The following is a 20,948-nucleotide window of genomic DNA, read 5'->3' on the forward strand; positions in this document are numbered from 1 at the left end:
TTGGAGTCATCATTAGTTATATATTATCATATTATTATTTTACTGGTCTGACCCAGTTGAGATCATACTGGTCTGAATGTGGCCCTTGTACTAAAATGAGTTTGACACCCCTGCCTTAGAATATCTGTTCGAAGATGGAGAAATCAATGTAAAACGTTCAGAGTCCTGATGATCTTTTTGGTTTCTTTTATTATTGAGGTTGTAGCCTTATCGCACTTTTTCTTAAATACTGAAATTGCTGTGATCTGTGCACATGATGAAAGATACACAGTTCTGCTCAAGTAATTATTTTACTACTGGGACATGATGAATGATTTGCATTCATTTACAGTGTACCTGCACTGACTAATCCCATGTACGTAATGAGGTCTAAAGTGGGTCCGAGCCCCTGAATGTGAGGCGATGATTCATTCAAGTAGGTGAATGAATCGACACCTACAGGCATCCCTGGTAAAAATACCAAAGGTGCACTGTTACGTAAATGACATTATACAGGAGGCTGAAACGTAGAATTGAGTGTTGGTAGAATGAAGAGAAATATGGAAAAGGGCACAGACGTTAAGTTGATCCATGGCTTCGGTGATCAGAAAAGGCGACTGTTTGTTCATTTTTGTATGTTTTGTTCTTGTTATTGCTTAATTTGGTCATATTTGTTGGCTTTTTCTACTTTTTAAAAATTATTTCTGTTAATTTTGTTCATGTTTCTCAAATTTTTGTTCATTTTTGTACATTTTATTCTTGTTGCTTAATTTGGTCATATTTGTTGGCTTTTTCTACTTTTTTTTTAAAAATTATTTCTGTTAATTTTGTTCATGTCTCTCAAAGTTTTGTTCGTTTTTGTATGTTTTGTTCTTGTTAATGCTTAATTTGGTCATATTTGTTGGCTTTTTCTACTTTTTTTAAATTATTTCTGTTAATTTTGTTCATGTTTCTCAAATTTTTGTTCGTTTTTGTACATTTTGTTCTTGTTATTGCTTTATTTGGTCAAATTTGTTGGCTTTTTCTACTTTTTAAAAAAATATTTCTGGTAATTTTGTTCATGTTTCTCAAATTCTTGTTTGTTTTTGTACATGTTTTGTTCTTGTTATTCCTTAATTTGGTCATATTGGTTGGCTTTTTCTACTTTTTAAAAAATTATTTCTGTTAATTTTGTTGATATTTCTCAAATTTTTGTTCATTTTTGTAATGTTTTGTTCTTTTTATTGCTCAATTTGGTCATATTTGTTGGCTTTTCTACTTTTTTTATTATTTCTGTTAATTTTGTTCATGTTTCTCAAATTTTTGTTCATTTTTCTACATGTTTTGTTCTTGTTATTGCTTAATTTGGTCATATTGTTGGCTTTTTGTGCATCCCTGGTAAAAATACCAAAGGTGCACTGTTATGTAAATGACATTATACAGGAGGCTGAAACGTAGAATTGAGTGTTGGTAGAATGAAGAGAAATATGGAAAAGGGCACGAACATTAAGTTGATCCATGGCTTCGGTGATCAGAAAAGGCGACTGTTTGTTCATTTTTGTATGTTTTGTTCTTGTTATTGCTTAATTTGGTCATATTTGTTGGCTTTTTCTACTTTTTAAAAATTATTTCTGTTAATTTTGTTCATGTTTCTCAAATTTTTGTTCGTTTTTGTACGTTTTATTCTTGTTATTGCTTAATTTGGTCATATTTGTTGGCTTTTTCTACTTTTTTTATTATTTCTGTTAATTTTGGTCATGTTTCTCAAATTTTTGTTCATTTTTGTACATTTTATTCTTGTTGCTTAATTTGGTCATATTTGTTGGCTTTTTCTACTTTTTTTAAAAAATTATTTCTGTTAATTTTGTTCATGTCTCTCAAAGTTTTGTTCGTTTTTGTATGTTTTGTTCTTGTTAATGCTTAATTTGGTCATATTTGTTGGCTTTTTCTACTTTTTTTAAATTATTTCTGTTAATTTTGTTCATGTTTCTCAAATTTTTGTTCGTTTTTGTACATTTTGTTCTTGTTATTGCTTTATTTGGTCAAATTTGTTGGCTTTTTCTACTTTTTAAAAAAATATTTCTGGTAATTTTGTTCATGTTTCTCAAATTCTTGTTTGTTTTTGTACATGTTTTGTTCTTGTTATTCCTTAATTTGGTCATATTGGTTGGCTTTTTCTACTTTTTAAAAAATTATTTCTGTTAATTTTGTTGATATTTCTCAAATTTTTGTTCATTTTTGTAATGTTTTGTTCTTTTTATTGCTTACTTTGGTCATATGTGTTGGCTTTTTCTACTTTTTTTATTATTTCTGTTAATTTTGTTCATGTTTCTCAAATTTTTGTTCATTTTTCTACATGTTTTGTTCTTGTTATTGCTTAATTTGGTCATATTTGTTGGCTTTTTGTGCATCCCTGGTAAAAATACCAAAGGTGCACTGTTATGTAAATGACATTATACAGGAGGCTGAAACGTAGAATTGAGTGTTGGTAGAATGAAGAGAAATATGGAAAAGGGCACGAACATTAAGTTGATCCATGGCTTCGGTGATCAGAAAAGGCGACTGTTTGTTCATTTTTGTATGTTTTGTTCTTGTTATTGCTCAATTTGGTCATATTTGTTGGCTTTTTCTACTTTTTTTATTATTTCTGTTCATTTTGGTCATGTTTCTCAAATTTTTGTTCATTTTTGTACATTTTGTTCTTGTTGCTTAATTTGGTCATATTTGTTGGCTTTTTCTACTTTTTTTAAAATTATTTCTGTTAATTTTGTTCATGTCTCTCAAAGTTTTGTTCGTTTTTGTATGTTTTGTTCTTGTTAATGCTTAATTTGGTCATATTTGTTGGCTTTTTCTACTTTTTTAAAATTATTTCTGTTAATTTTGTTCATGTTTCTCAAATTTTTGTTCGTTTTTGTACATTTTGTTCTTGTTATTGCTTTATTTGGTCAAATTTGTTGGCTTTTTCTACTTTTTAAAAAATTATTTCTGTTAATTTTGTTGATATTTCTCAAATTCTTGTTTGTTTTTGTACATGTTTTGTTCTTGTTATTCCTTAATTTGGTCATATTGGTTGGCTTTTTCTACTTTTTAAAAAATTATTTCTGTTAATTTTGTTGATATTTCTCAAATTTTTGTTCATTTTTGTAATGTTTTGTTCTTTTTATTGCTTACTTTGGTCATATGTGTTGGCTTTTTCTACTTTTTTTATTATTTCTGTTAATTTTGTTCATGTTTCTCAAATTTTTGTTCATTTTTCTACATGTTTTGTTCTTGTTATTGCTTAATTTGGTCATATTTGTTGGCTTTTTGTGCATCCCTGGTAAAAATACCAAAGGTGCACTGTTATGTAAATGACATTATACAGGAGGCTGAAACGTAGAATTGAGTGTTGGTAGAATGAAGAGAAATATGGAAAAGGGCACAGACGTTAAGTTGATCCATGGCTTCGGTGATCAGAAAAGGCGACTGTTTGTTCATTTTTGTATGTTTTGTTCTTGTTATTGCTTAATTTGGTCATATTTGTTGGCTTTTTCTACTTTTTTAAAATTATTTCTGTTAATTTTGTTCATGTTTCTCAAATTTTTGTTCGTTTTTGTACGTTTTATTCTTGTTATTGCTTAATTTGGTCATATTTGTTGGCTTTTTCTACTTTTTTTATTATTTCTGTTCATTTTGGTCATGTTTCTCAAATTTTTGTTCATTTTTGTACATTTTGTTCTTGTTGCTTAATTTGGTCATATTTGTTGGCTTTTTCTACTTTTTTTAAATTATTTCTGTTAATTTTGTTCATGTCTCTCAAAGTTTTGTTCGTTTTTGTATGTTTTGTTCTTGTTAATGCTTAATTTGGTCATATTTGTTGGCTTTTTCTACTTTTTTTAAATTATTTCTGTTAATTTTGTTCATGTTTCTCAAATTTTTGTTCGTTTTTGTACATTTTGTTCTTGTTATTGCTTTATTTGGTCAAATTTGTTGGCTTTTTCTACTTTTTAAAAAATTATTTCTGTTAATTTTGTTGATATTTCTCAAATTCTTGTTTGTTTTTGTACATGTTTTGTTCTTGTTATTCCTTAATTTGGTCATATTGGTTGGCTTTTTCTACTTTTTAAAAAATTATTTCTGTTAATTTTGTTGATATTTCTCAAATTTTTGTTCATTTTTGTAATGTTTTGTTCTTTTTATTGCTTACTTTGGTCATATGTGTTGGCTTTTTCTACTTTTTTTTATTATTTCTGTTAATTTTGTTCATGTTTCTCAAATTTTTGTTCATTTTTCTACATGTTTTGTTCTTGTTATTGCTTAATTTGGTCATATTTGTTGGCTTTTTGTGCATCCCTGGTAAAAATACCAAAGGTGCACTGTTATGTAAATGACATTATACAGGAGGCTGAAACGTAGAATTGAGTGTTGGTAGAATGAAGAGAAATATGGAAAAGGGCACGAACATTAAGTTGATCCATGGCTTTGGTGATCAGAAAAGGCGACTGTTAGGAAAACTGATTAATCATACGGAGGGGATTTTTCAAGCAGAAGCGTGAAACTGTATCTGCCTCCAGATTTATTCTCAAATGTAAATGAGAGTCGCTGAAATATCTGTGGGTTTCTCTCAAATTCTGCTTTTAGACACAGTGGCAAAGCTTCACAATGCAGCACTATTTGAAAGTTATCTTGAGTTTGAGTGTATTTTCGTGAGTCATGTTTAGTTTTCAGGGGCCTTTCTGTGAGATTCTTTTAATTTCGGATATCTATTCTTATATTGCCGCGGCTCATTTTGTAAAATAAAAACTTACTCCACAGTTAAAGTCTACAAGTATAAAGCAGAATTAGCATACTGTTCTGTAAAACGTCATGGATTTTTACACGTTGGATAGGTTCGTGCATAAATTTGGGGTTGTTTAAGCTTTGTTTGCACTTCTTTTTAACTATCACCTTGTTCCCAGATCTCAGCAATTACCTTAAGATGTGTCATATGATGAGTAAAACTACATTTCGTTAGCTTCATAGCATAATTGCCAAACTCATACACAAATGGACAAAAGTATTGGGACATGTTGAATTCAGGTGTTTCTTTTCTAACAGGGGTCTGGGATACAAAACAATAAAGACAAATGTCATAATATAGTTTTATACTGGGATAAATGTCATATTGATTATTAATATTGATGTTTATATGTCAAATCAACATGAATAGGACATCTTACAGGTGTAGCCATGATGTGTCCCAATATTTTTGTCCGTATAGTTTATGAACATCAATATTTCCTTAAAGTTAAATGGGAGATTTTTCTTCCTAAGGGAGATTTGAAGAAAGTAGATGGTTGGATGTGGAAGACAATTATTATTTACAGTCAGAGCAGGAAAAATATTTGAGAAATTTAGAGGCAGAACATTTAAAATTATAGTCATGGACACAAAAAGAAAAAAATCAATGTTGAGAGAAATTAAGTAAAAAACCATCTCTGAGGCATTTTGGAAGCAAAGATAACAATTTATCATTTGTCATTGTTGTTTTGTATCTCAGACCCCCGTTTGAAAAGAAACACCTGAATTCAACGTGTCCCAATACTTTTGTCCATTTGTGTATGAGTAGGGTCATTCCATCCCAAATCAACTAGATTTCAGAAAGTGCCCATCACATTCAAACACATCCAAAATTCTAACGTCATATCTGTAATAGTTTAGGAGATACAGCCCTTTGAAAATTAATGTTTTTTTTTTGTTTTTTTTTTAATTTTGCAAATTTGCTTTTCGGCCAACTTTGAGGAGCTATATCTCCATAGGTATTCAAGCCACACTGCTGAAACTTACTGTCTGGAGTGAAATCCTCCTGAAAAGACCATATTTTGCATCAAAATAATTGTAGGTGCCTTCATGTTTGGTCCATGAGGCCTTAGCTCCATTTCTGTCATTGACCCTGGTGAAACTGGGTCAACTGACCAGCTCCATCCAGTTTCCGAGAAGTCTCTAATACAGGCATCAACCTGAGCCAGTTCTGGGAAATCTACAATTATTCTGTCTGAACCATCATGCAGTTCCACACTCTAGTTCAAATATCTCCAGTATTATCATAACTTGTGCAGTAATCAGTGCCATTATTGTCATACCTGCTGCCAGACGCTAGTCTGGTTTTGTCTGTCTTTTATGTTTTGTTTGTCATTTCCTGTTTTATTTTGTTAAGTTTTCCCTCATGTGTCTTGTCTGTCGTCTTTACTTCCTGTTCCCCGTTCATCCTGACCTCTGTCCTGATTACCTGTCTCCGCCCTGATTTGCTCCACCTGTGTCTAGTTGTCTTCCCTCCCTTTTGTGTATTTAAACCCTGTCTTTTCCTTTGGTCAATCGCCAGTTTGTAACTCCAGTAGTTCAGACCAGCGTTCTTGACCTCGTTTGTTCGTTTGCCTGCCTGTTTTTTGACCTGTTTTGGATTCCTCAGTTTCTCGTCTTCTGCCTGATCCCTGTCGGTTTTTGTCTGCCTCATCTGATCTGGTTTTGACCTTCTCGCCCTGACTACCGGTACGTGAGTTTGCCTTGTCCTTATGTCCTGTTGCCCGATCGTTAGCCTGCCTGTGTATGACCTGTTTCCGTCCCTGACCTCCCTTTGCTTTTCCCCAGTCGGGGAAAATACTCCTAACACCGCTCGGGGAGACGGGCTGCTGCACTCGATCCGGAGGACGAATCAGAGGAGGAAATCTCCAACCATTATCCTCAAGATTCTGTCACTCATAATATTTTTTCACCTGTGTGTGAATAATAAATCTTTTGGAACTAATTTTTGTTGTCTGAGTTCTGCATTTGGATTCTGTGTTTGTACTAACGTTATCACAATTATACTGTTAAAAATACCATTTACACCTACGTTTGTATACAATTTGAAGAAAATATACCCATGCAGTTAAAAAAAAAAAAAAAAAAAAAAAAAATTAAAAATAGAACCAGTTCTATTCCAAAGCTAAAATTTTGTGCACAACATCTTGAAACATGTATGAAGACATGGTAAAAATTTCAAAATTTTCATTAACTGGCCACATGGTAATTTGGGTGCTCAGATAAAGAGTATTTTTGTGAAAAAATTGAAACCGACCCATTTTATTCATTGCCTCACAGCAACACTTTTCATTGAAATGTAGTCTTTTTGCAGTATATTGTTGCATCTTGACCATAAGAATCCATGCAAAAAAAATCTGGTCTCTACATTCATCCATTTTGGCACGGTGCAAGCCTGAAGAGAGAGGACATTTGGAAGAATTAGCCTTTTTGCCTGATTTCAAGGCCTTATGGACCAAACATGAAGGCACCTACAATTATTTTGATGCAAAATATGGTCTTTTCAGGAGGATTTCAGCCCAGACAGTAAGTTTCAGCAGTGTGGCTTGAATACCTAAGGAGATATAACTCCTCAAAGATGGCCAAAGAGCAAATTTCCAAAATTAAAAAAAAAAAAAATATATATATATATATATATATATATATATATATATATATATATATAATTTTTTTTTTTTTTTTTTTTTTTCAGAGGGCTGTATCTCTTAAACCAGGGGTGTCAAACATGCGGCCCGGGGGCCAAAACCGGCAAACTAAAGAGTCCAATCCGGCCCGTGGGATGAATTACTGAAATACAAAAATTACACTGAAGACATTAACAATCAAGCATGTCAAAATAAATTTAGTTCAATTCCATCTAAAGTGGTCAGACCAGTAAAATACTATCATAACAAACTATAAATAACAAAAACCACATATTTTTCTTTTTGTTTTAGTGTAAAAAAAAAAGTAAAATTACACAAAAATGTTAACATTTACAGATTAGCTTTTTATAAAAAATGTGAAAAACCTCAACAAATATGAACAACCTGAAATGTCTTAAGAGATTTAAGAGTAATTATAACAATATTCTGTCTGTTATTACATGTTTTGTGTATTTGTAGATCCACTGTGATCTGTATGTTGTAATGAACATGTAAAAATGAGAAGCTGAAGCCAAATAATGGCATAAACTGTTAAAATTACACTTTTTTTCTTAATAAATTTCATTTTGGTCACGGTTTGTTCATGTTTTTCTGCATTTTTTTTAAAGGATAGTTTGTAGATGTAAAAATTTTAATAATATAATCTTACTTTTTTCACTCTAAAACATAGAAATTAGACACACAAATTTTGGAATTGATATTATTTGTGTATTATTATGTTATTATTTTAATGATCCGGCCCACTACAGGTCATATTTGGGAACTAACATGAGTTTGACACCCTTGTCCCAAACTATTACAGATATGACATTAAAATTTTGGATGTGTTTGTTTATCTGGTAGGTGAACAAGTGTGATTTTTTTCAGAATTTTCTAAACGGGGTCTTGTGGGGACCATTGGTTGAATTGCCATGGAATGACCCAGTATGAACTAATGAAATGTAAGCTCAAACTAGTAATAAACCAGAATTGTGCCTAAAAAAAACCCTGTTTTCCTGTGTAGATGCAGATATATCTCATTAATTCAGCTGGCCTCCTTAAAGCACTACCTGAACAATAAATAAAGTTATTTACTGTTCAAACAGTCAGTAGAAGAGTATACCTTTACAATATAGAGAGGAAATCCAATGGGTATCATTATTGCCATCAACCCCTTTAAACCACCAGGGGATTTAGCTCCACTTGAAGCATTACTGTTGGGTTACATTGTGTGTACCGTATTTCAGGGCAATGGAAAATGGTTTATACAGAGTTAAAGGCAAAAAATGCTAAATAACTAAAACATTTCATCCATCACTTTTAAATAAATAAGATCTGTTTCATTCAAATAAAAGCAAACAAAAGGAATCAAAAACAACCCTCATATTCTCAAGTCAAAGTTCCACTGACAGCACAGTCTCGCACTAAGCATCATGTGGAAAGTAAAGAAATAATTTAGTCCATGCATTTTAAGAAAGGCTGTCGTGTATCAGATCCACGGTTAATGCTCTCAGACTGTCAGTGGGTAAAAACACAGTACACAGCTGCTGTGGAATGTCAGAGGTAAATGATTTAGGAGTGGCCAGCAATGCAGAGAACCTGTCTAAACTGTAATGTAAGTGAGAGTTGATGCAGTGAGAGAGGATTTTATATATTTATATATAAAACTCCTTATTTTCTCTTTGAGTCAGGGCGGCCACAACAGACAGTGAACAACAAAAGAGAGACAGAGAAAGAGAGAGAGAGAGAGAGAGAGAGAGAATAAGAAATGATGTGGAGGAGAGCGAAAGCAGGGCAGAGGCAGAAAAAGCAGGGCAAGCTGACCACAGCTTGTCTGACATCAATCCAATAGTTGGTTTTTATTCTCGTCCCACGCTCACTGGACACATATCTGATTCTTCAGACTGTTGGAAGAAGAAGATGGACAAGAGAGAACAAACAGTCAGGATTACATATCAATGATACACTGCAAAACATTCATTACACTGGTCTACAGTTTTTTTTAGAAATGATTTGCTTCAGACATTAAATGTGCTAAATGTTATGTATTTTAATAAGATTAATTGGAAAATAAATGACAAAAGTGCCGGTTTGCTGATGTTTTCAAAGTATATGATTAAGTGTTATTACACATATATATTGGTTTATGTACATTTATATAATAGTTTTATAAATCTTCCACTAAACAGAACCTGTAAAGTGAATGTATTCTAATGTGCAGACAGTGTTTTGAAGTAGATCTTGTAGCTCTGAGACAAATATTCCTTTTGAGTCAAACCCATTCTCTCGTTAATTCTTGAATTTCACATTTTGACCCAACGCTGTACAGGGTGGGGAAGCAAAATTTACAATATTTTGAGGCAGGGATTGAAAGACAGTGTATGACCAATTAGTTTATTGAAAGTCATGAGAATTTATTTGCCACAAGAAAATTGACATAATAGAAAATGTTTTTATTCTATGTGTCCTCCTTCTTTTTCAATAACTGCCTTCACACGCTTCCTGAAACTTGTGCAAATGTTCCTCAAATATTGACAACTTCTCCCATTCTTCTTTAATAGTATCTTCCAGACTTTCTCGTAATAGTTTTGCTCATAGTCATTCTCTTCTTTCCATTATAAACAGTCTTTATGGACACTCCAACTATTTTTGAAATCTCCTTTGGTGTGACGAGTGCATTCAGCAAATCACACACTCTTTGACGTTTGCTTTCCTGATTACTCATATGGGCAAAAGTTTGTGAAAAGGTATGGATAATAGTGTTAGGTATGATTATGACATCAATATATGTTTGGTTTCAAAACAATTGATGTAGTGCCTGCTGAGAAAAAACAACTAAATGTTCATTGTAAATTTTGCTTCCCCACCCTGTATCTTGGAAACTTCAGCCAACCAGCATTTTTGACTTGACGTTTCTTTAGCAGTGACTCTCATGTGGTAAAATTTCATTACTTTTATTCTGGAAGCATTTTTCTTGCAGACCAGTGGTATTTATAGAAATATACGCATCTTGTCTTACTTATTCATCAATAGTGTTGACCCTTTGTTAAGCCCCACCCCCTGTCATTACTGCCACAATATAAACCTAGACTTTGTATGTAAATGTTGTATTTGTGTAATCATCTTTAATAATTTCATGTTGTTCAATAATTTAGATAAATGTTAAAAGGTAATTTCATGTGTTTATATTGGAACACAATAATCCTGTTTATATAATTAACATAATGGTGCTGTGCCCGGCCCGGAACCAATGTTTGTTACGTTGCGCTGCTACGGCAGAATTGAATGAAACAGTGACACTGAGAAGCATGGCTAAAGGCGGCCATACACTGTGTGATTATTCCGATCGTTGCACGCAGCTCCATCTCAAACTGTGCAAATCAATCGTAAAGTCAGGCTCACGATTCATGTTCTCACACTGTACTCGTATGCGACCTGACTGCTCACACTGTAGGACCATACACCAGAGGATGCACCACACGTTCGAGTGTTGTATCCGGAAATACAGGGTGGGGAAGCAAAATTTACAATGAACATTTAGTTGTTTTTTCTCAGCAGGCACTACGTCAGTTGTTTTGAAACCAAACATATATTGATGTCATAATCATACCTAACACTATTATCCATACCTTTTCAGAAACTTTTGCCTATATGAGTAATCAGGAAAGCAAACGTCAAAGAGTGTGTGATTTGCTGAATGCACTCGTCACACCAAAGGAGATTTCAAAAATAGTTGGAGTGTCCATAAAGACTGTTTATAATGGAAAGAAGAGAATGACTATGAGCAAAACTATTACGAGAAAGTCTGGAAGTGGAGGAAGCAACAAAAAAAGTACCAAAGCTTTTATTAAAGCTCTCAAATCCAAAATCCTAAAGGATCCAACCAAATCCATGAGAAAAATGGCAATTAAACTTGAGGTAGACAACAAGACCGTTTGAAATGCAGTAAAATATGATTTGAAGTTAAAATCTTACACAAGAACACCAAAACACTTGTTGACAACAGCTATGAAGGAAAAGAGATTGGAAAGGTGCAAGAAAATTATTACATGGTTCAAGAAAAAGTCCTCCATTGTAACGATCTTTTCAGATGAAAAGATCTTCACTGTCGATGCCGTTCTGAACCGCAGAAATGACAGATTTATCGCAAAATCTCCTTTGGTGTGACGAGTGCATTCAGCAAATCACACACTCTTTGACGTTTGCTTTCCTGATTACTCAAATGGGCAAAAGTTTGTGAAAAGGTATGGATAATAGTGTTAGGTATGATTATGACATCAATATATGTTTGGTTTCAAAACAATTGACGTAGTGCCTGCTGAGAAAAAACAACTAAATGTTCATTGTAAATTTTGCTTCCCCACCCTGTATATAAGGAAGTAGAAGTGAACAGTAAATTATATGGAGTGCCTTGTGGTTGAGTATATTTCTGGACTTATACAATCTTCAGTATGATGGACGTAAACACAGCAAAAAAGTGCAGCAGTGTGATGAAAGAAACACACAAATTAAGTGATTAAATGATCTCACACACAGCTTCAGTCTTCATTTTTGAAAACATGACAGGCCTCTTTTGCCCACTAATGAATGCTTGTTAATAATTTGTTGCCTGTTACTCTAGAATTGGGTCACCAGCTGTTTACACAAAGTGAAGATCCCAAAGTTTTTCCATCGGAATTGAATAGTCGTTTGTTTTCCTCTTTGGTGCTGTTCCTTTGGGCAGGTGTGAACAGAGTAATCACACTAGTCGCTCCAAAACGGCCACACTGAGACATGAGACTTGTGGTTTATTTTGTTATTGAAGCACGATCTGACCTTCATCTGACCTTCATCTACTACCACTAAATGTTTGAGCTTGACAGCACCTGCAGCGCCATGTGGTTTCAACACCGAGGCTGAGCAGAGAAAGTGAACTGTGGTATCTTATATTGTAGAAACAGTCAGGGTAGTGGTGTATTAGTAGGAGCTAGCTGGAAAAAGCTTGTGTCTGTATTTACTTTCCTGCTCCCACCCCAGACATATTTGAGCAATAAGTGAAGAGCATACTCTCGTAAGGCACATTTTTGCTCGCTTGAATTTTTTCCAGCATGAATAGAAACTAAATCAAGGGGAATTAGTCGATGAGTTGGAAACTCCGACCACAGCAAACAAACATTAGGTGTGAAAAAGCCTTAAGACACACAGAAGTAAACCCACTTTACAGCTGGAAAGGTATTATGTGGCCTTGTAGATTCTAGAGAAAATGAAGAAATGCACAAGTAAGAGTTAATGATCATGTATCCTTAAACCTTTATCGGATAAGTGACTATTTTTGGTCAATTCCACATACATTACAAGACAGTAATCCATAACTCTAACCCACTGTACCTAACCCACTGTGTCTGTGACACTGTGTCTAACCCACTGGTGTAAAACTGTATTTTACACCAATTATTTCCATGTATTGATTGGATTAGTGGATCAGCAGGTATTAAACAGTTTAGATCAGTAGATGGTTTTGGTTGCCAGTGGCTGTTTGGGTCTTTATGGGTAAAATAGCTTTTTACCTTTTGCAAACTCGCACTTATCTATATTATAAAAGCCAAGTGGCCTCTGTGTGTGTGTGTGTATGTGTCTCGGGAATCACACCAAATCTGTAAAGAGCTGACTGCAGTTTGGCATACTTATGGAGTTTTGGTCAAGGAACCGACTAGCAAAAACGGCAAGTTGATAGGACCAATATTTTGGGAAATATTAGTAATTTTGGAATACAATAGCCTTACAATCACATTGCTATGGCCAGAACGCTTTGGCGGTGACTGCTGGACAAATGCGGCACAGCATGCACGAATACACAACAGCATAAAAATCACCACATCTAGAACCTGTGGATCCCCATGGCTCAACACGCTTGTTCAGTCATATGCGACTTTTGGCTTCACAAGGAAAAACAGTTGTGTTCCTACAACTGATAAATGTTAATGTTCAAGTGTCAGGAGTTATTCAGTCTCATTTGTTTGACTTGGACCTTTATGTCGCGTTTCTTAAACTGGGCTTTTACTTTCGAAACAAGTTGTGTTTTTCCTTTTTGATGTAAAAAAGCGCCTTGTTACTGGCACTTTTTTTTCAGTGTTAGATTATGGAGATGTACTTTATATAAATGCATCGTCTAAGTATCTTCAAATGATTGACACAGTCTATCATGCTTCTCTGAGGTTTATTACAAATTCTAAAACCATGACACATCATTGTGATTTGTATTCCAGAGCGGGCTGGCCTGCCCTGTCCACTAGGAGGCTGGGACACTGGTACACCTTCATTTATAAGGCCATACTTGGGCTACTGCCTTCCTATATCTGTGGTTTGATTACGAAAAGAAGTGTTGATTCTTACTGCGATCGAACGAGCAGTTGTTCCTCTTTGTGCCATTCGCCTGTACAGAGCTGGGAAAAAGGGCATTTGTGTACTCTGCTCCATCCACATGGAATATGTTGCTAAAAGACTGGAAACTCTCTGAATTGATCTCCCTGAATGCTTTTAAATCCAAACTCAAAGTGCTGGAGAAGAACTCAATGACTTGCACGTGTTTTTCATAGGTTGAATTGTCCTGTAAATGATTGTTTGTTGTAACTGTATGGGGTAATTGTATGTTGTAACTATGTGTTCTGTTTCATGCTGTCTCTTGGCCAGGACTCCCTTGAAAAAGAGGTTCTTAATCTCAATGGGATCCTTTTCCTGGTTAAATAAAGGTTAAATAAAATTAAAATAAAAAATTCCACCGCGTGGTACTGGCTCGACTCGACTCAGCTCGGCCTTTTTGCGTTTCCATTACGAAAAAGGACCTGGAATCTGGTACCTGGTGCTAGTTTTTTGGTATCATCTCCGCCGAAGTTCCAAGCAATACTAAACCGTGACATGTAAACACTGCAGACCACTGATTGGTCAGACAGTTTTCTCTGTGACCCGCCATTTTACAAAAAAACAGATGCGGAAGTTGACAGTAAATATAGCATTTACATACATACATTAATTCGCATGATAACAGCCCAAAACTACACCATGGTAGGGGAGATTCAGTCTTTGGTGGCCGATGTAAAAATTTAGACGAGACAACACGCAACGAGCGAGTTTATCAGCAACTCTCTGAACAGACGACACGGAAGTAACGCACCACATCGCTATGACGTCCAGGTACTGTAAAGTCAGTAGTATCTTGTATTGAAAATGGTCTCCAGGAATACCGAGTTGAGCCGAGCCAAGCCGAGCTGGTTCAACGTAGTGGAAACGTGGCATTTGTAAATGATCGGGTTGATTAATTAGATATCAGGTTGAACAGAAGGCTATATGACAGCTCACTACTCAGCTGAGTGGTGGTTAATATTAATACATTACACAAACAACAGATGACTTTGTTAGACAGTGCTTGATTATGCATCATCCACCTGCAGCCCCACCCCTTTTCTCCAAATATGGTCACTTCCAGTACCAGAACGCTACCATACATACTATGCTAGCTACTCTGATAGGTAGTGTGAAGTGGTTGGAAGAGTCATCCTTAGACTAAAACATGATGGATCACGTTTAACTTTACTTTTCATAGTTGATTCTTTTTCTTACAATAATCAAATTAATTATATGATAATGTTCATACTAGTGCTGGGCAGCGATTAAAATTTTTAATCGCAATTAGTCGCGTGGATTTCTGCGATTAATCCCGATTAATCGCATAGTTATATTGGGGGGGGGCTGTTGCTGGCATCAACAGCGTGTGTTGCCTTTAAGTGATATTTCAGACTGGAAGTACTCTGGCGATAAAAATAATTCCACATTGCAGTGCTTCCAAACAACTTTGTCCTTCTCAACCCCACCATCTGAAGACATTTAAAATGAAAATGTCCATGGAAAAGACCGGTAGTTTTCTCCATGTTTATGTCCCCACCAGTTTATTTCCGCTTGTGAGTGATTGACAGGAATCTTAAGCCCACTAATAAGTACTAATACTACTAAAACCAATAATATGTGATGTTCAGTTGTTCAAAGCAAGCAAAGGGGGCCCTCTAGTGGTCGGAATAAGTTGCACTAACGTATGTTTTGTCCTTTCGGTGTTCCCGTAGTCAGTTCAGACATAAGAAGGAGCTAACAAACACGTTTCTTTCACTCTGTTTGTATGGCCCCAAAAACATTTGCCTGTGAGTATTTTATGTTCAGTTGTTGTAAGAATGAATAGTATAAAATATCTCTGATGTGAACCTTTGTTGCTGGATAAAAAGACGTAAATCTTAAATTAATCTGTAAATGCTAATTGTTAGCGTGTCTATGGATTTTCCCATTCAAGTTAGCATCGAGCTAATCACATCATAAATAAGTAAAGGTTAGTTCAAAGGCTGGCATATTATACCTAAACACAACCAATGAATTTACATAAACTTAACATGAGCCTGCATAAAGAATTTGCAACCCATCTCCGACTGCTAGCATTAACGAATTAGCTTAAACATGTTAATAACACATTGTAATAAACACATCCAAAATAACGTCATAAACATGTTTCTAACGGCACGCTTGCATGTGAAATTATTTAGCAAACAACAGAATGATTGATACATACAGGCGTTGCTTCTGCAGGAGTTAAGCAAAGTTTGATTCAGCATTACTTGGAAAGTTCGCTAGCTTTTCTCCTCTCAGCTACACCGGCACCGGCGTTTGGTTCTGAAGTGCGTGTGGAGCACCAAACTAAAAGCATGAGTTTCAAAATAAGAGTCCATATGTATAAATGAACTACGACTTGCTTGAAAGGCAGAACAGTATTAACGAGAGATAAAAAAAAAATTGTCGGCGTTATTTAATGAATGCATTAACGCAGTAATAACGCGTTAACTTGCCCAGCCCTAGTTCATACATTTTATGAGCACAACTTTGACCCAGTGCACCAGTTATTTTGGCAAGTGATAGCTTCCTGTCGTCTGGGATGTCAGTTATGAAAAATTTTTAATATGTTGTCCTGCAGTGCACTCACAAAGGGTACATTCTGGTTTACTTTGCTGATACTTAAATTTCAGTGATAAAGTGCTCAGTTGTAGGTTGCAGTGTAATTAGCTAAGTACATCACTCCAATGTATAGTAAAAAAAAAAAAAAAAAAAAAAAAAAATTGAAAAGCAAACAGTTTTCTCCTCCTCCAAGCAACAAATGAGTTTTGTGTAGTGGTAGTTTTTCATGATACTTTTTTTTTTTTTCCCATGATTTGATGAGAGTGGAGAAATTGCATGTGCGGTTAACACCAAACAGTCATCTGGGGAGCATTTAGGTTGACCTTTACTCGGTATTGAGTTATTCTGTAGTATATCTATATTGGAGTGGAGTGGATCCAATAAGCAGTAAACGATATTCATCTACTCCTCATGGAATGGGCTTTTTTTCTCTATAGTTTAAAGCACAGGTGTCAAACATGTGGCCCGGGGGCCAAATCCGGCCCACCAAAGGGTCCAATCTGGCCTGTAAGATGAATTTGTGAAATGTAAAAATTACACTGAAGATATTAACAATCATTTTATTTCAGGTTACATACATACACATATAAACCAATTAGATCTCAATTGGGTCAGACCAGAAAAATACTGTCATATTAACCTATAAATAATGACAACTGCAGATTTTTATTTTTGTTTCAGTGTAAAAAAAAAAAAAAAAAAAGTAAAATTATATGAAAATGTTTTATTAACAAACTATCCTTTTACAAAAAATGGGAATAACCTGAAAAAATATGAACAACGTGAAATCTTGGGAAAAATAAATACAATTTCATCAATATTATGTGTATTTGTAATTGTAATGTAAGTCGTAATGAACATGTGTAAATGATAAACTGATAAATTGAGGCAGAATTTTGTTAAAATTGCACTTGTTTTTCTTGAGACGTTTCAAGTTGTTGACGTTATTCAGATTTTTAAGGAAACGATGTAGATATAAACATTATCATAATGTAATTTTACTTTTTTCACTGGTATTTTAGTGGTCCGGCCCACTTCAGATCATATTGGGGTGAATGTGGCCCCTGAACTAACATGAGTTTGACACCCATGGTTTAAAGGCTCTTTAAGGTTTTTTTTTTTGGTGTTAATCAAAGTAATGAGTGAATCCTCTAACTGAAGTACATAGAGCATGTAATTGATTTAATAAACAGTACTAACTATAATAACACACATAAGCAATATCCTAATTACATAATCACCAGTGTAGAATAAAAACACTATTTATATGCATCAGCTTCAAGCTTTTTCATCATGTACTTTATGAGGGTGTTGTTCCACCTGTTCAAAGTCCACATAGTGCTCCTGGTGTCAGCGGAGGCTTGTCTATTACCATCATGTAGTGACTATAGAGGTGTCGTGCATCGACCCATTGGCCAACACCAACAGATGGCCTCATCTTCTCAGTTTATCATCACACAATCACTGTTGTCATCTCTCCTCGCCTAGCAGAATTGATATACTCGCAAGCTCAATCTCTCAAACCACCGAGGCCTGTTTCAGGACAAGCCAATGGCGTAGTATCTCATAGACAGTGTAAACATGACCACCGGTGCAGCTGTGGTTTAATAGCACAGAAGAAATAAATCAGGAGGAAGCCCACGGTGCATCCCAGCGGGAGTGTACCACAACAACACCACCGTGGCCTGGAAACACGACACACTGACAGTTAGCATTGTTTCTGTTGCTTTATTTTCGCTGCACAATAACCAATGCCGTTTCCTGTCAGTGCAATGGGAATTGCATGTTGTCTTCGGGTGAATCTGAGTAATCATAGTGTGCCGCGGAAAAGGAACATCCTGCTGTGTTTGTCCTGTGAAGAGGAAAATAACCAGCTAACCCTGCTGTAGGGGAAAGTTAAATGCTGCTGCTGCTGCTGCTAAATACTTTTCTCTTGTGTATATTTAACCCTTTATACGGCACTTATAGAAATACTCTGAAATTCAAAATTTCCACCTTAGTGTGTGATCATATTGACCCCACCGGACTACAGTAATGATTAGGGAGAACTGAATTTCACAAAATCACTCATAAAATACTACGGATCACCTATAAAAGCCTGGCTACGTCTGACCATAGGAATGAAGCCATTATGCTAAACTAGGCTAAGCTAAGCTAACGGAAGGGCTGCGAGAACAAGGCAATCAGCGCACTGCAGTGCAAACTGATTTGCCCACTTATCGAACTCATTAGTGCATGACAAATGAATGAATAAAAAACAAGTGTTGAACTCTTCCTTCAGTGTTTTCCAGGCTGGTAGATCCCATCAGAATAGCCCACTGGAGCATTTTGGGTTGACTAGACTGCACTGCATATTCTTCCGCCAGCGCAGAATGTGTGCGTCATCGCGACAGGACAAGACAACGAGCATGTGCAGAATGGAAGGAATAAAGTCCAAACGGAATAAAGGGTTTACATGTCCGAGGTATAATTTAGATCGGAATTAAAAGGGGATTAAACCAGTGACATTATTCAGATTTAAATTTAATCCGAACTATTCTTTGTCAACTGAAATAAGGTGTTTACATGGGCATCTGAAATAGGATCTAATGTTTATTCAGATTAAACCAGGAATAAAAGTTGTCATGTAAACGTACGGACTGTCCTCACTGGAACTGTTGCTGTCACTGTCTTGTAATGCATGTGGAAATGACCAAAAATAGTCAATTGCCCGATAAAGGCTTAAGGATACATGATCGTTAACTCTTACTTGTGCATTTCTTCATTTTTTCTAGAATCTACAAGGCCACATAATACCTTTCCAGCTGTAAATTGAGTTTACTTCTATGTGTCTTAAGGCTTTTTCACACCTAAAGTTTGTTTGCTGTGGTCGGAGTTTCCAACTCATCGACTGATTCCCCTTGATTTAGTTTCTGTTCATGCTGGAAAAAATTCAAGTGGGCAAAAATGCACCAGTACAAACTGCTGTAGACCATATTTGACCTGAGATTATTGCCTCACTGTCCTCACATTAACTATTTCTGTCACTGTCTTGTAATTAGGGATGGGAATAAGACTTTAACGATTCCGATTCCATTATCAGTTTTGCTTATTGATCCGATTCCTTATTGATTCCCATTGGGTGAGGGAATAAAAGAGTACAAACAGGTGTGTTTGCATTAACTGTCTTTTATATTTCCATCTCTGCACAGAAAATACAGCATATACAGTACGTACAAATAATAATAAGAGATGATGCATGGCCCAGTTCGGGGGGGTGGGGGGGCGGCGGCATGCAGTGAAAGTGAAACTTAAGATGCTTTACTAATTCCTCTATTGCCACATTTCTACTACGTGGAACCGGTTCGACTTGGCTCGGCTTGTCTCCCGTTGTTGTGTACCTCATTTCCTTTCCCTTACCTTCAGAAACTTGTATTTGAGGAGTTACAGCATTTGTTTCCCACACCAGAACAGGAAGCGGCCCGGCGTTCACTCTGCCGCTACATTCACAAGCGTCGCTAAGTTGCCTAACAAATACGTGACATTCTGGTAAATGATTCACATGCTGTGGACAAATGTTTGAGGATATTGGAGGGATTCCACCCTTTGGAAGACACGGAAGCTTTGCAAGTGTTCCAAATAAGTGGACCTGGTGTCGTCTTTTTAGACCGTTTCTGCCTCAACGCCATGTTGGCTACGTTCTGACCAAAACAATGCAGCGTACACGTGACGTCATTGCGCATGTGCAACTAAGGCGGAATCGATAAGCAGAATCGTTAAGCAGGCAGGCAAACGATTCCAAGGAATCGAGCTACTGGGAACGGGTTCTCAAAAAGAACCGGTTCTCGATTCCCATCCCTACTTGTAATGTATGTGGAAATGACCAAAAATAGTCATTTGCCCGATAAAGGGTTAACCCAAGTATGAGAGCTCAGTAATATACAGTCACACCTTCTTTTACAGCATGCACACAAAACAGATGTCATCTAGCATCTTAATAAATTCTGTCCACCAAACTTTGTGCAAAAATGCAGGTTTTAAGGACAAACACATACATCTCATTCCAGTGGCTCAGTATTATCGAGCATACAGAGCCATAAAAAGCCTCATAAACAAGGCTTTCAATCTGGTTTTATTGACTCTATTCTGCACACTTTCTTGCTTTCCATGCACATGCAGCCGAGGGACTATCTGAAGGAAACTTTTCAACACTCATGAGTTGCCTGATTTGAACTTGTATTTCTAAGTTTCTGGAACCAGAGTTATGGTTGGAGTTTTATTTCTCAGGTCTGTTAAGTGAAACTCTCAGACTATCAAAGGAAACCTGGCAGTTATTCTGTATTGTATAAGATGCTGACAAAGCTGTCAGAATACACAGTTACATCCATTTTCTACCTGTATTTCCTTGGCAGCTGTCAGATATACATATACAGTATATGCTCCACTATCGCCCCAAAAGTTTTACATTTAGCCCTGAGCCTTTTTGACTTGTTAAGGTGAGATGGAGACATTTTATACTTTTGTTACGTATTGCAGATATAGTTTACGTCTGCAAATTCAGTATTCACTCCAAGTAACAAGGTGCATTATATCATATATTTG

The 20,948-nt window shown here is 35.6% G+C and overlaps 1 protein-coding gene across 1 annotated transcript in view; it reads right to left on the minus strand.

Annotated features, from left to right (window-relative positions):
• Window positions 1-8,838: 8,838 nt before the first annotated feature.
• zmat4a (zinc finger, matrin-type 4a) overlaps window positions 8,839-20,948 on the minus strand; it is a 434,438-nt gene continuing 422,328 nt past the window's right edge. The window contains exon 7 of the mRNA XM_030144264.1: window positions 8,839-9,304. Within this exon, the coding sequence (XP_030000124.1) occupies window positions 9,277-9,304 (28 nt within the window). The 3' untranslated portion in view covers window positions 8,839-9,276. The remainder of the gene's footprint in view (window positions 9,305-20,948) is intronic.

Source organism: Sphaeramia orbicularis, chromosome 9, assembly GCF_902148855.1.
Source record: "Sphaeramia orbicularis chromosome 9, fSphaOr1.1, whole genome shotgun sequence".
Lineage (NCBI taxonomy): Eukaryota > Metazoa > Chordata > Actinopteri > Kurtiformes > Apogonidae > Sphaeramia > Sphaeramia orbicularis.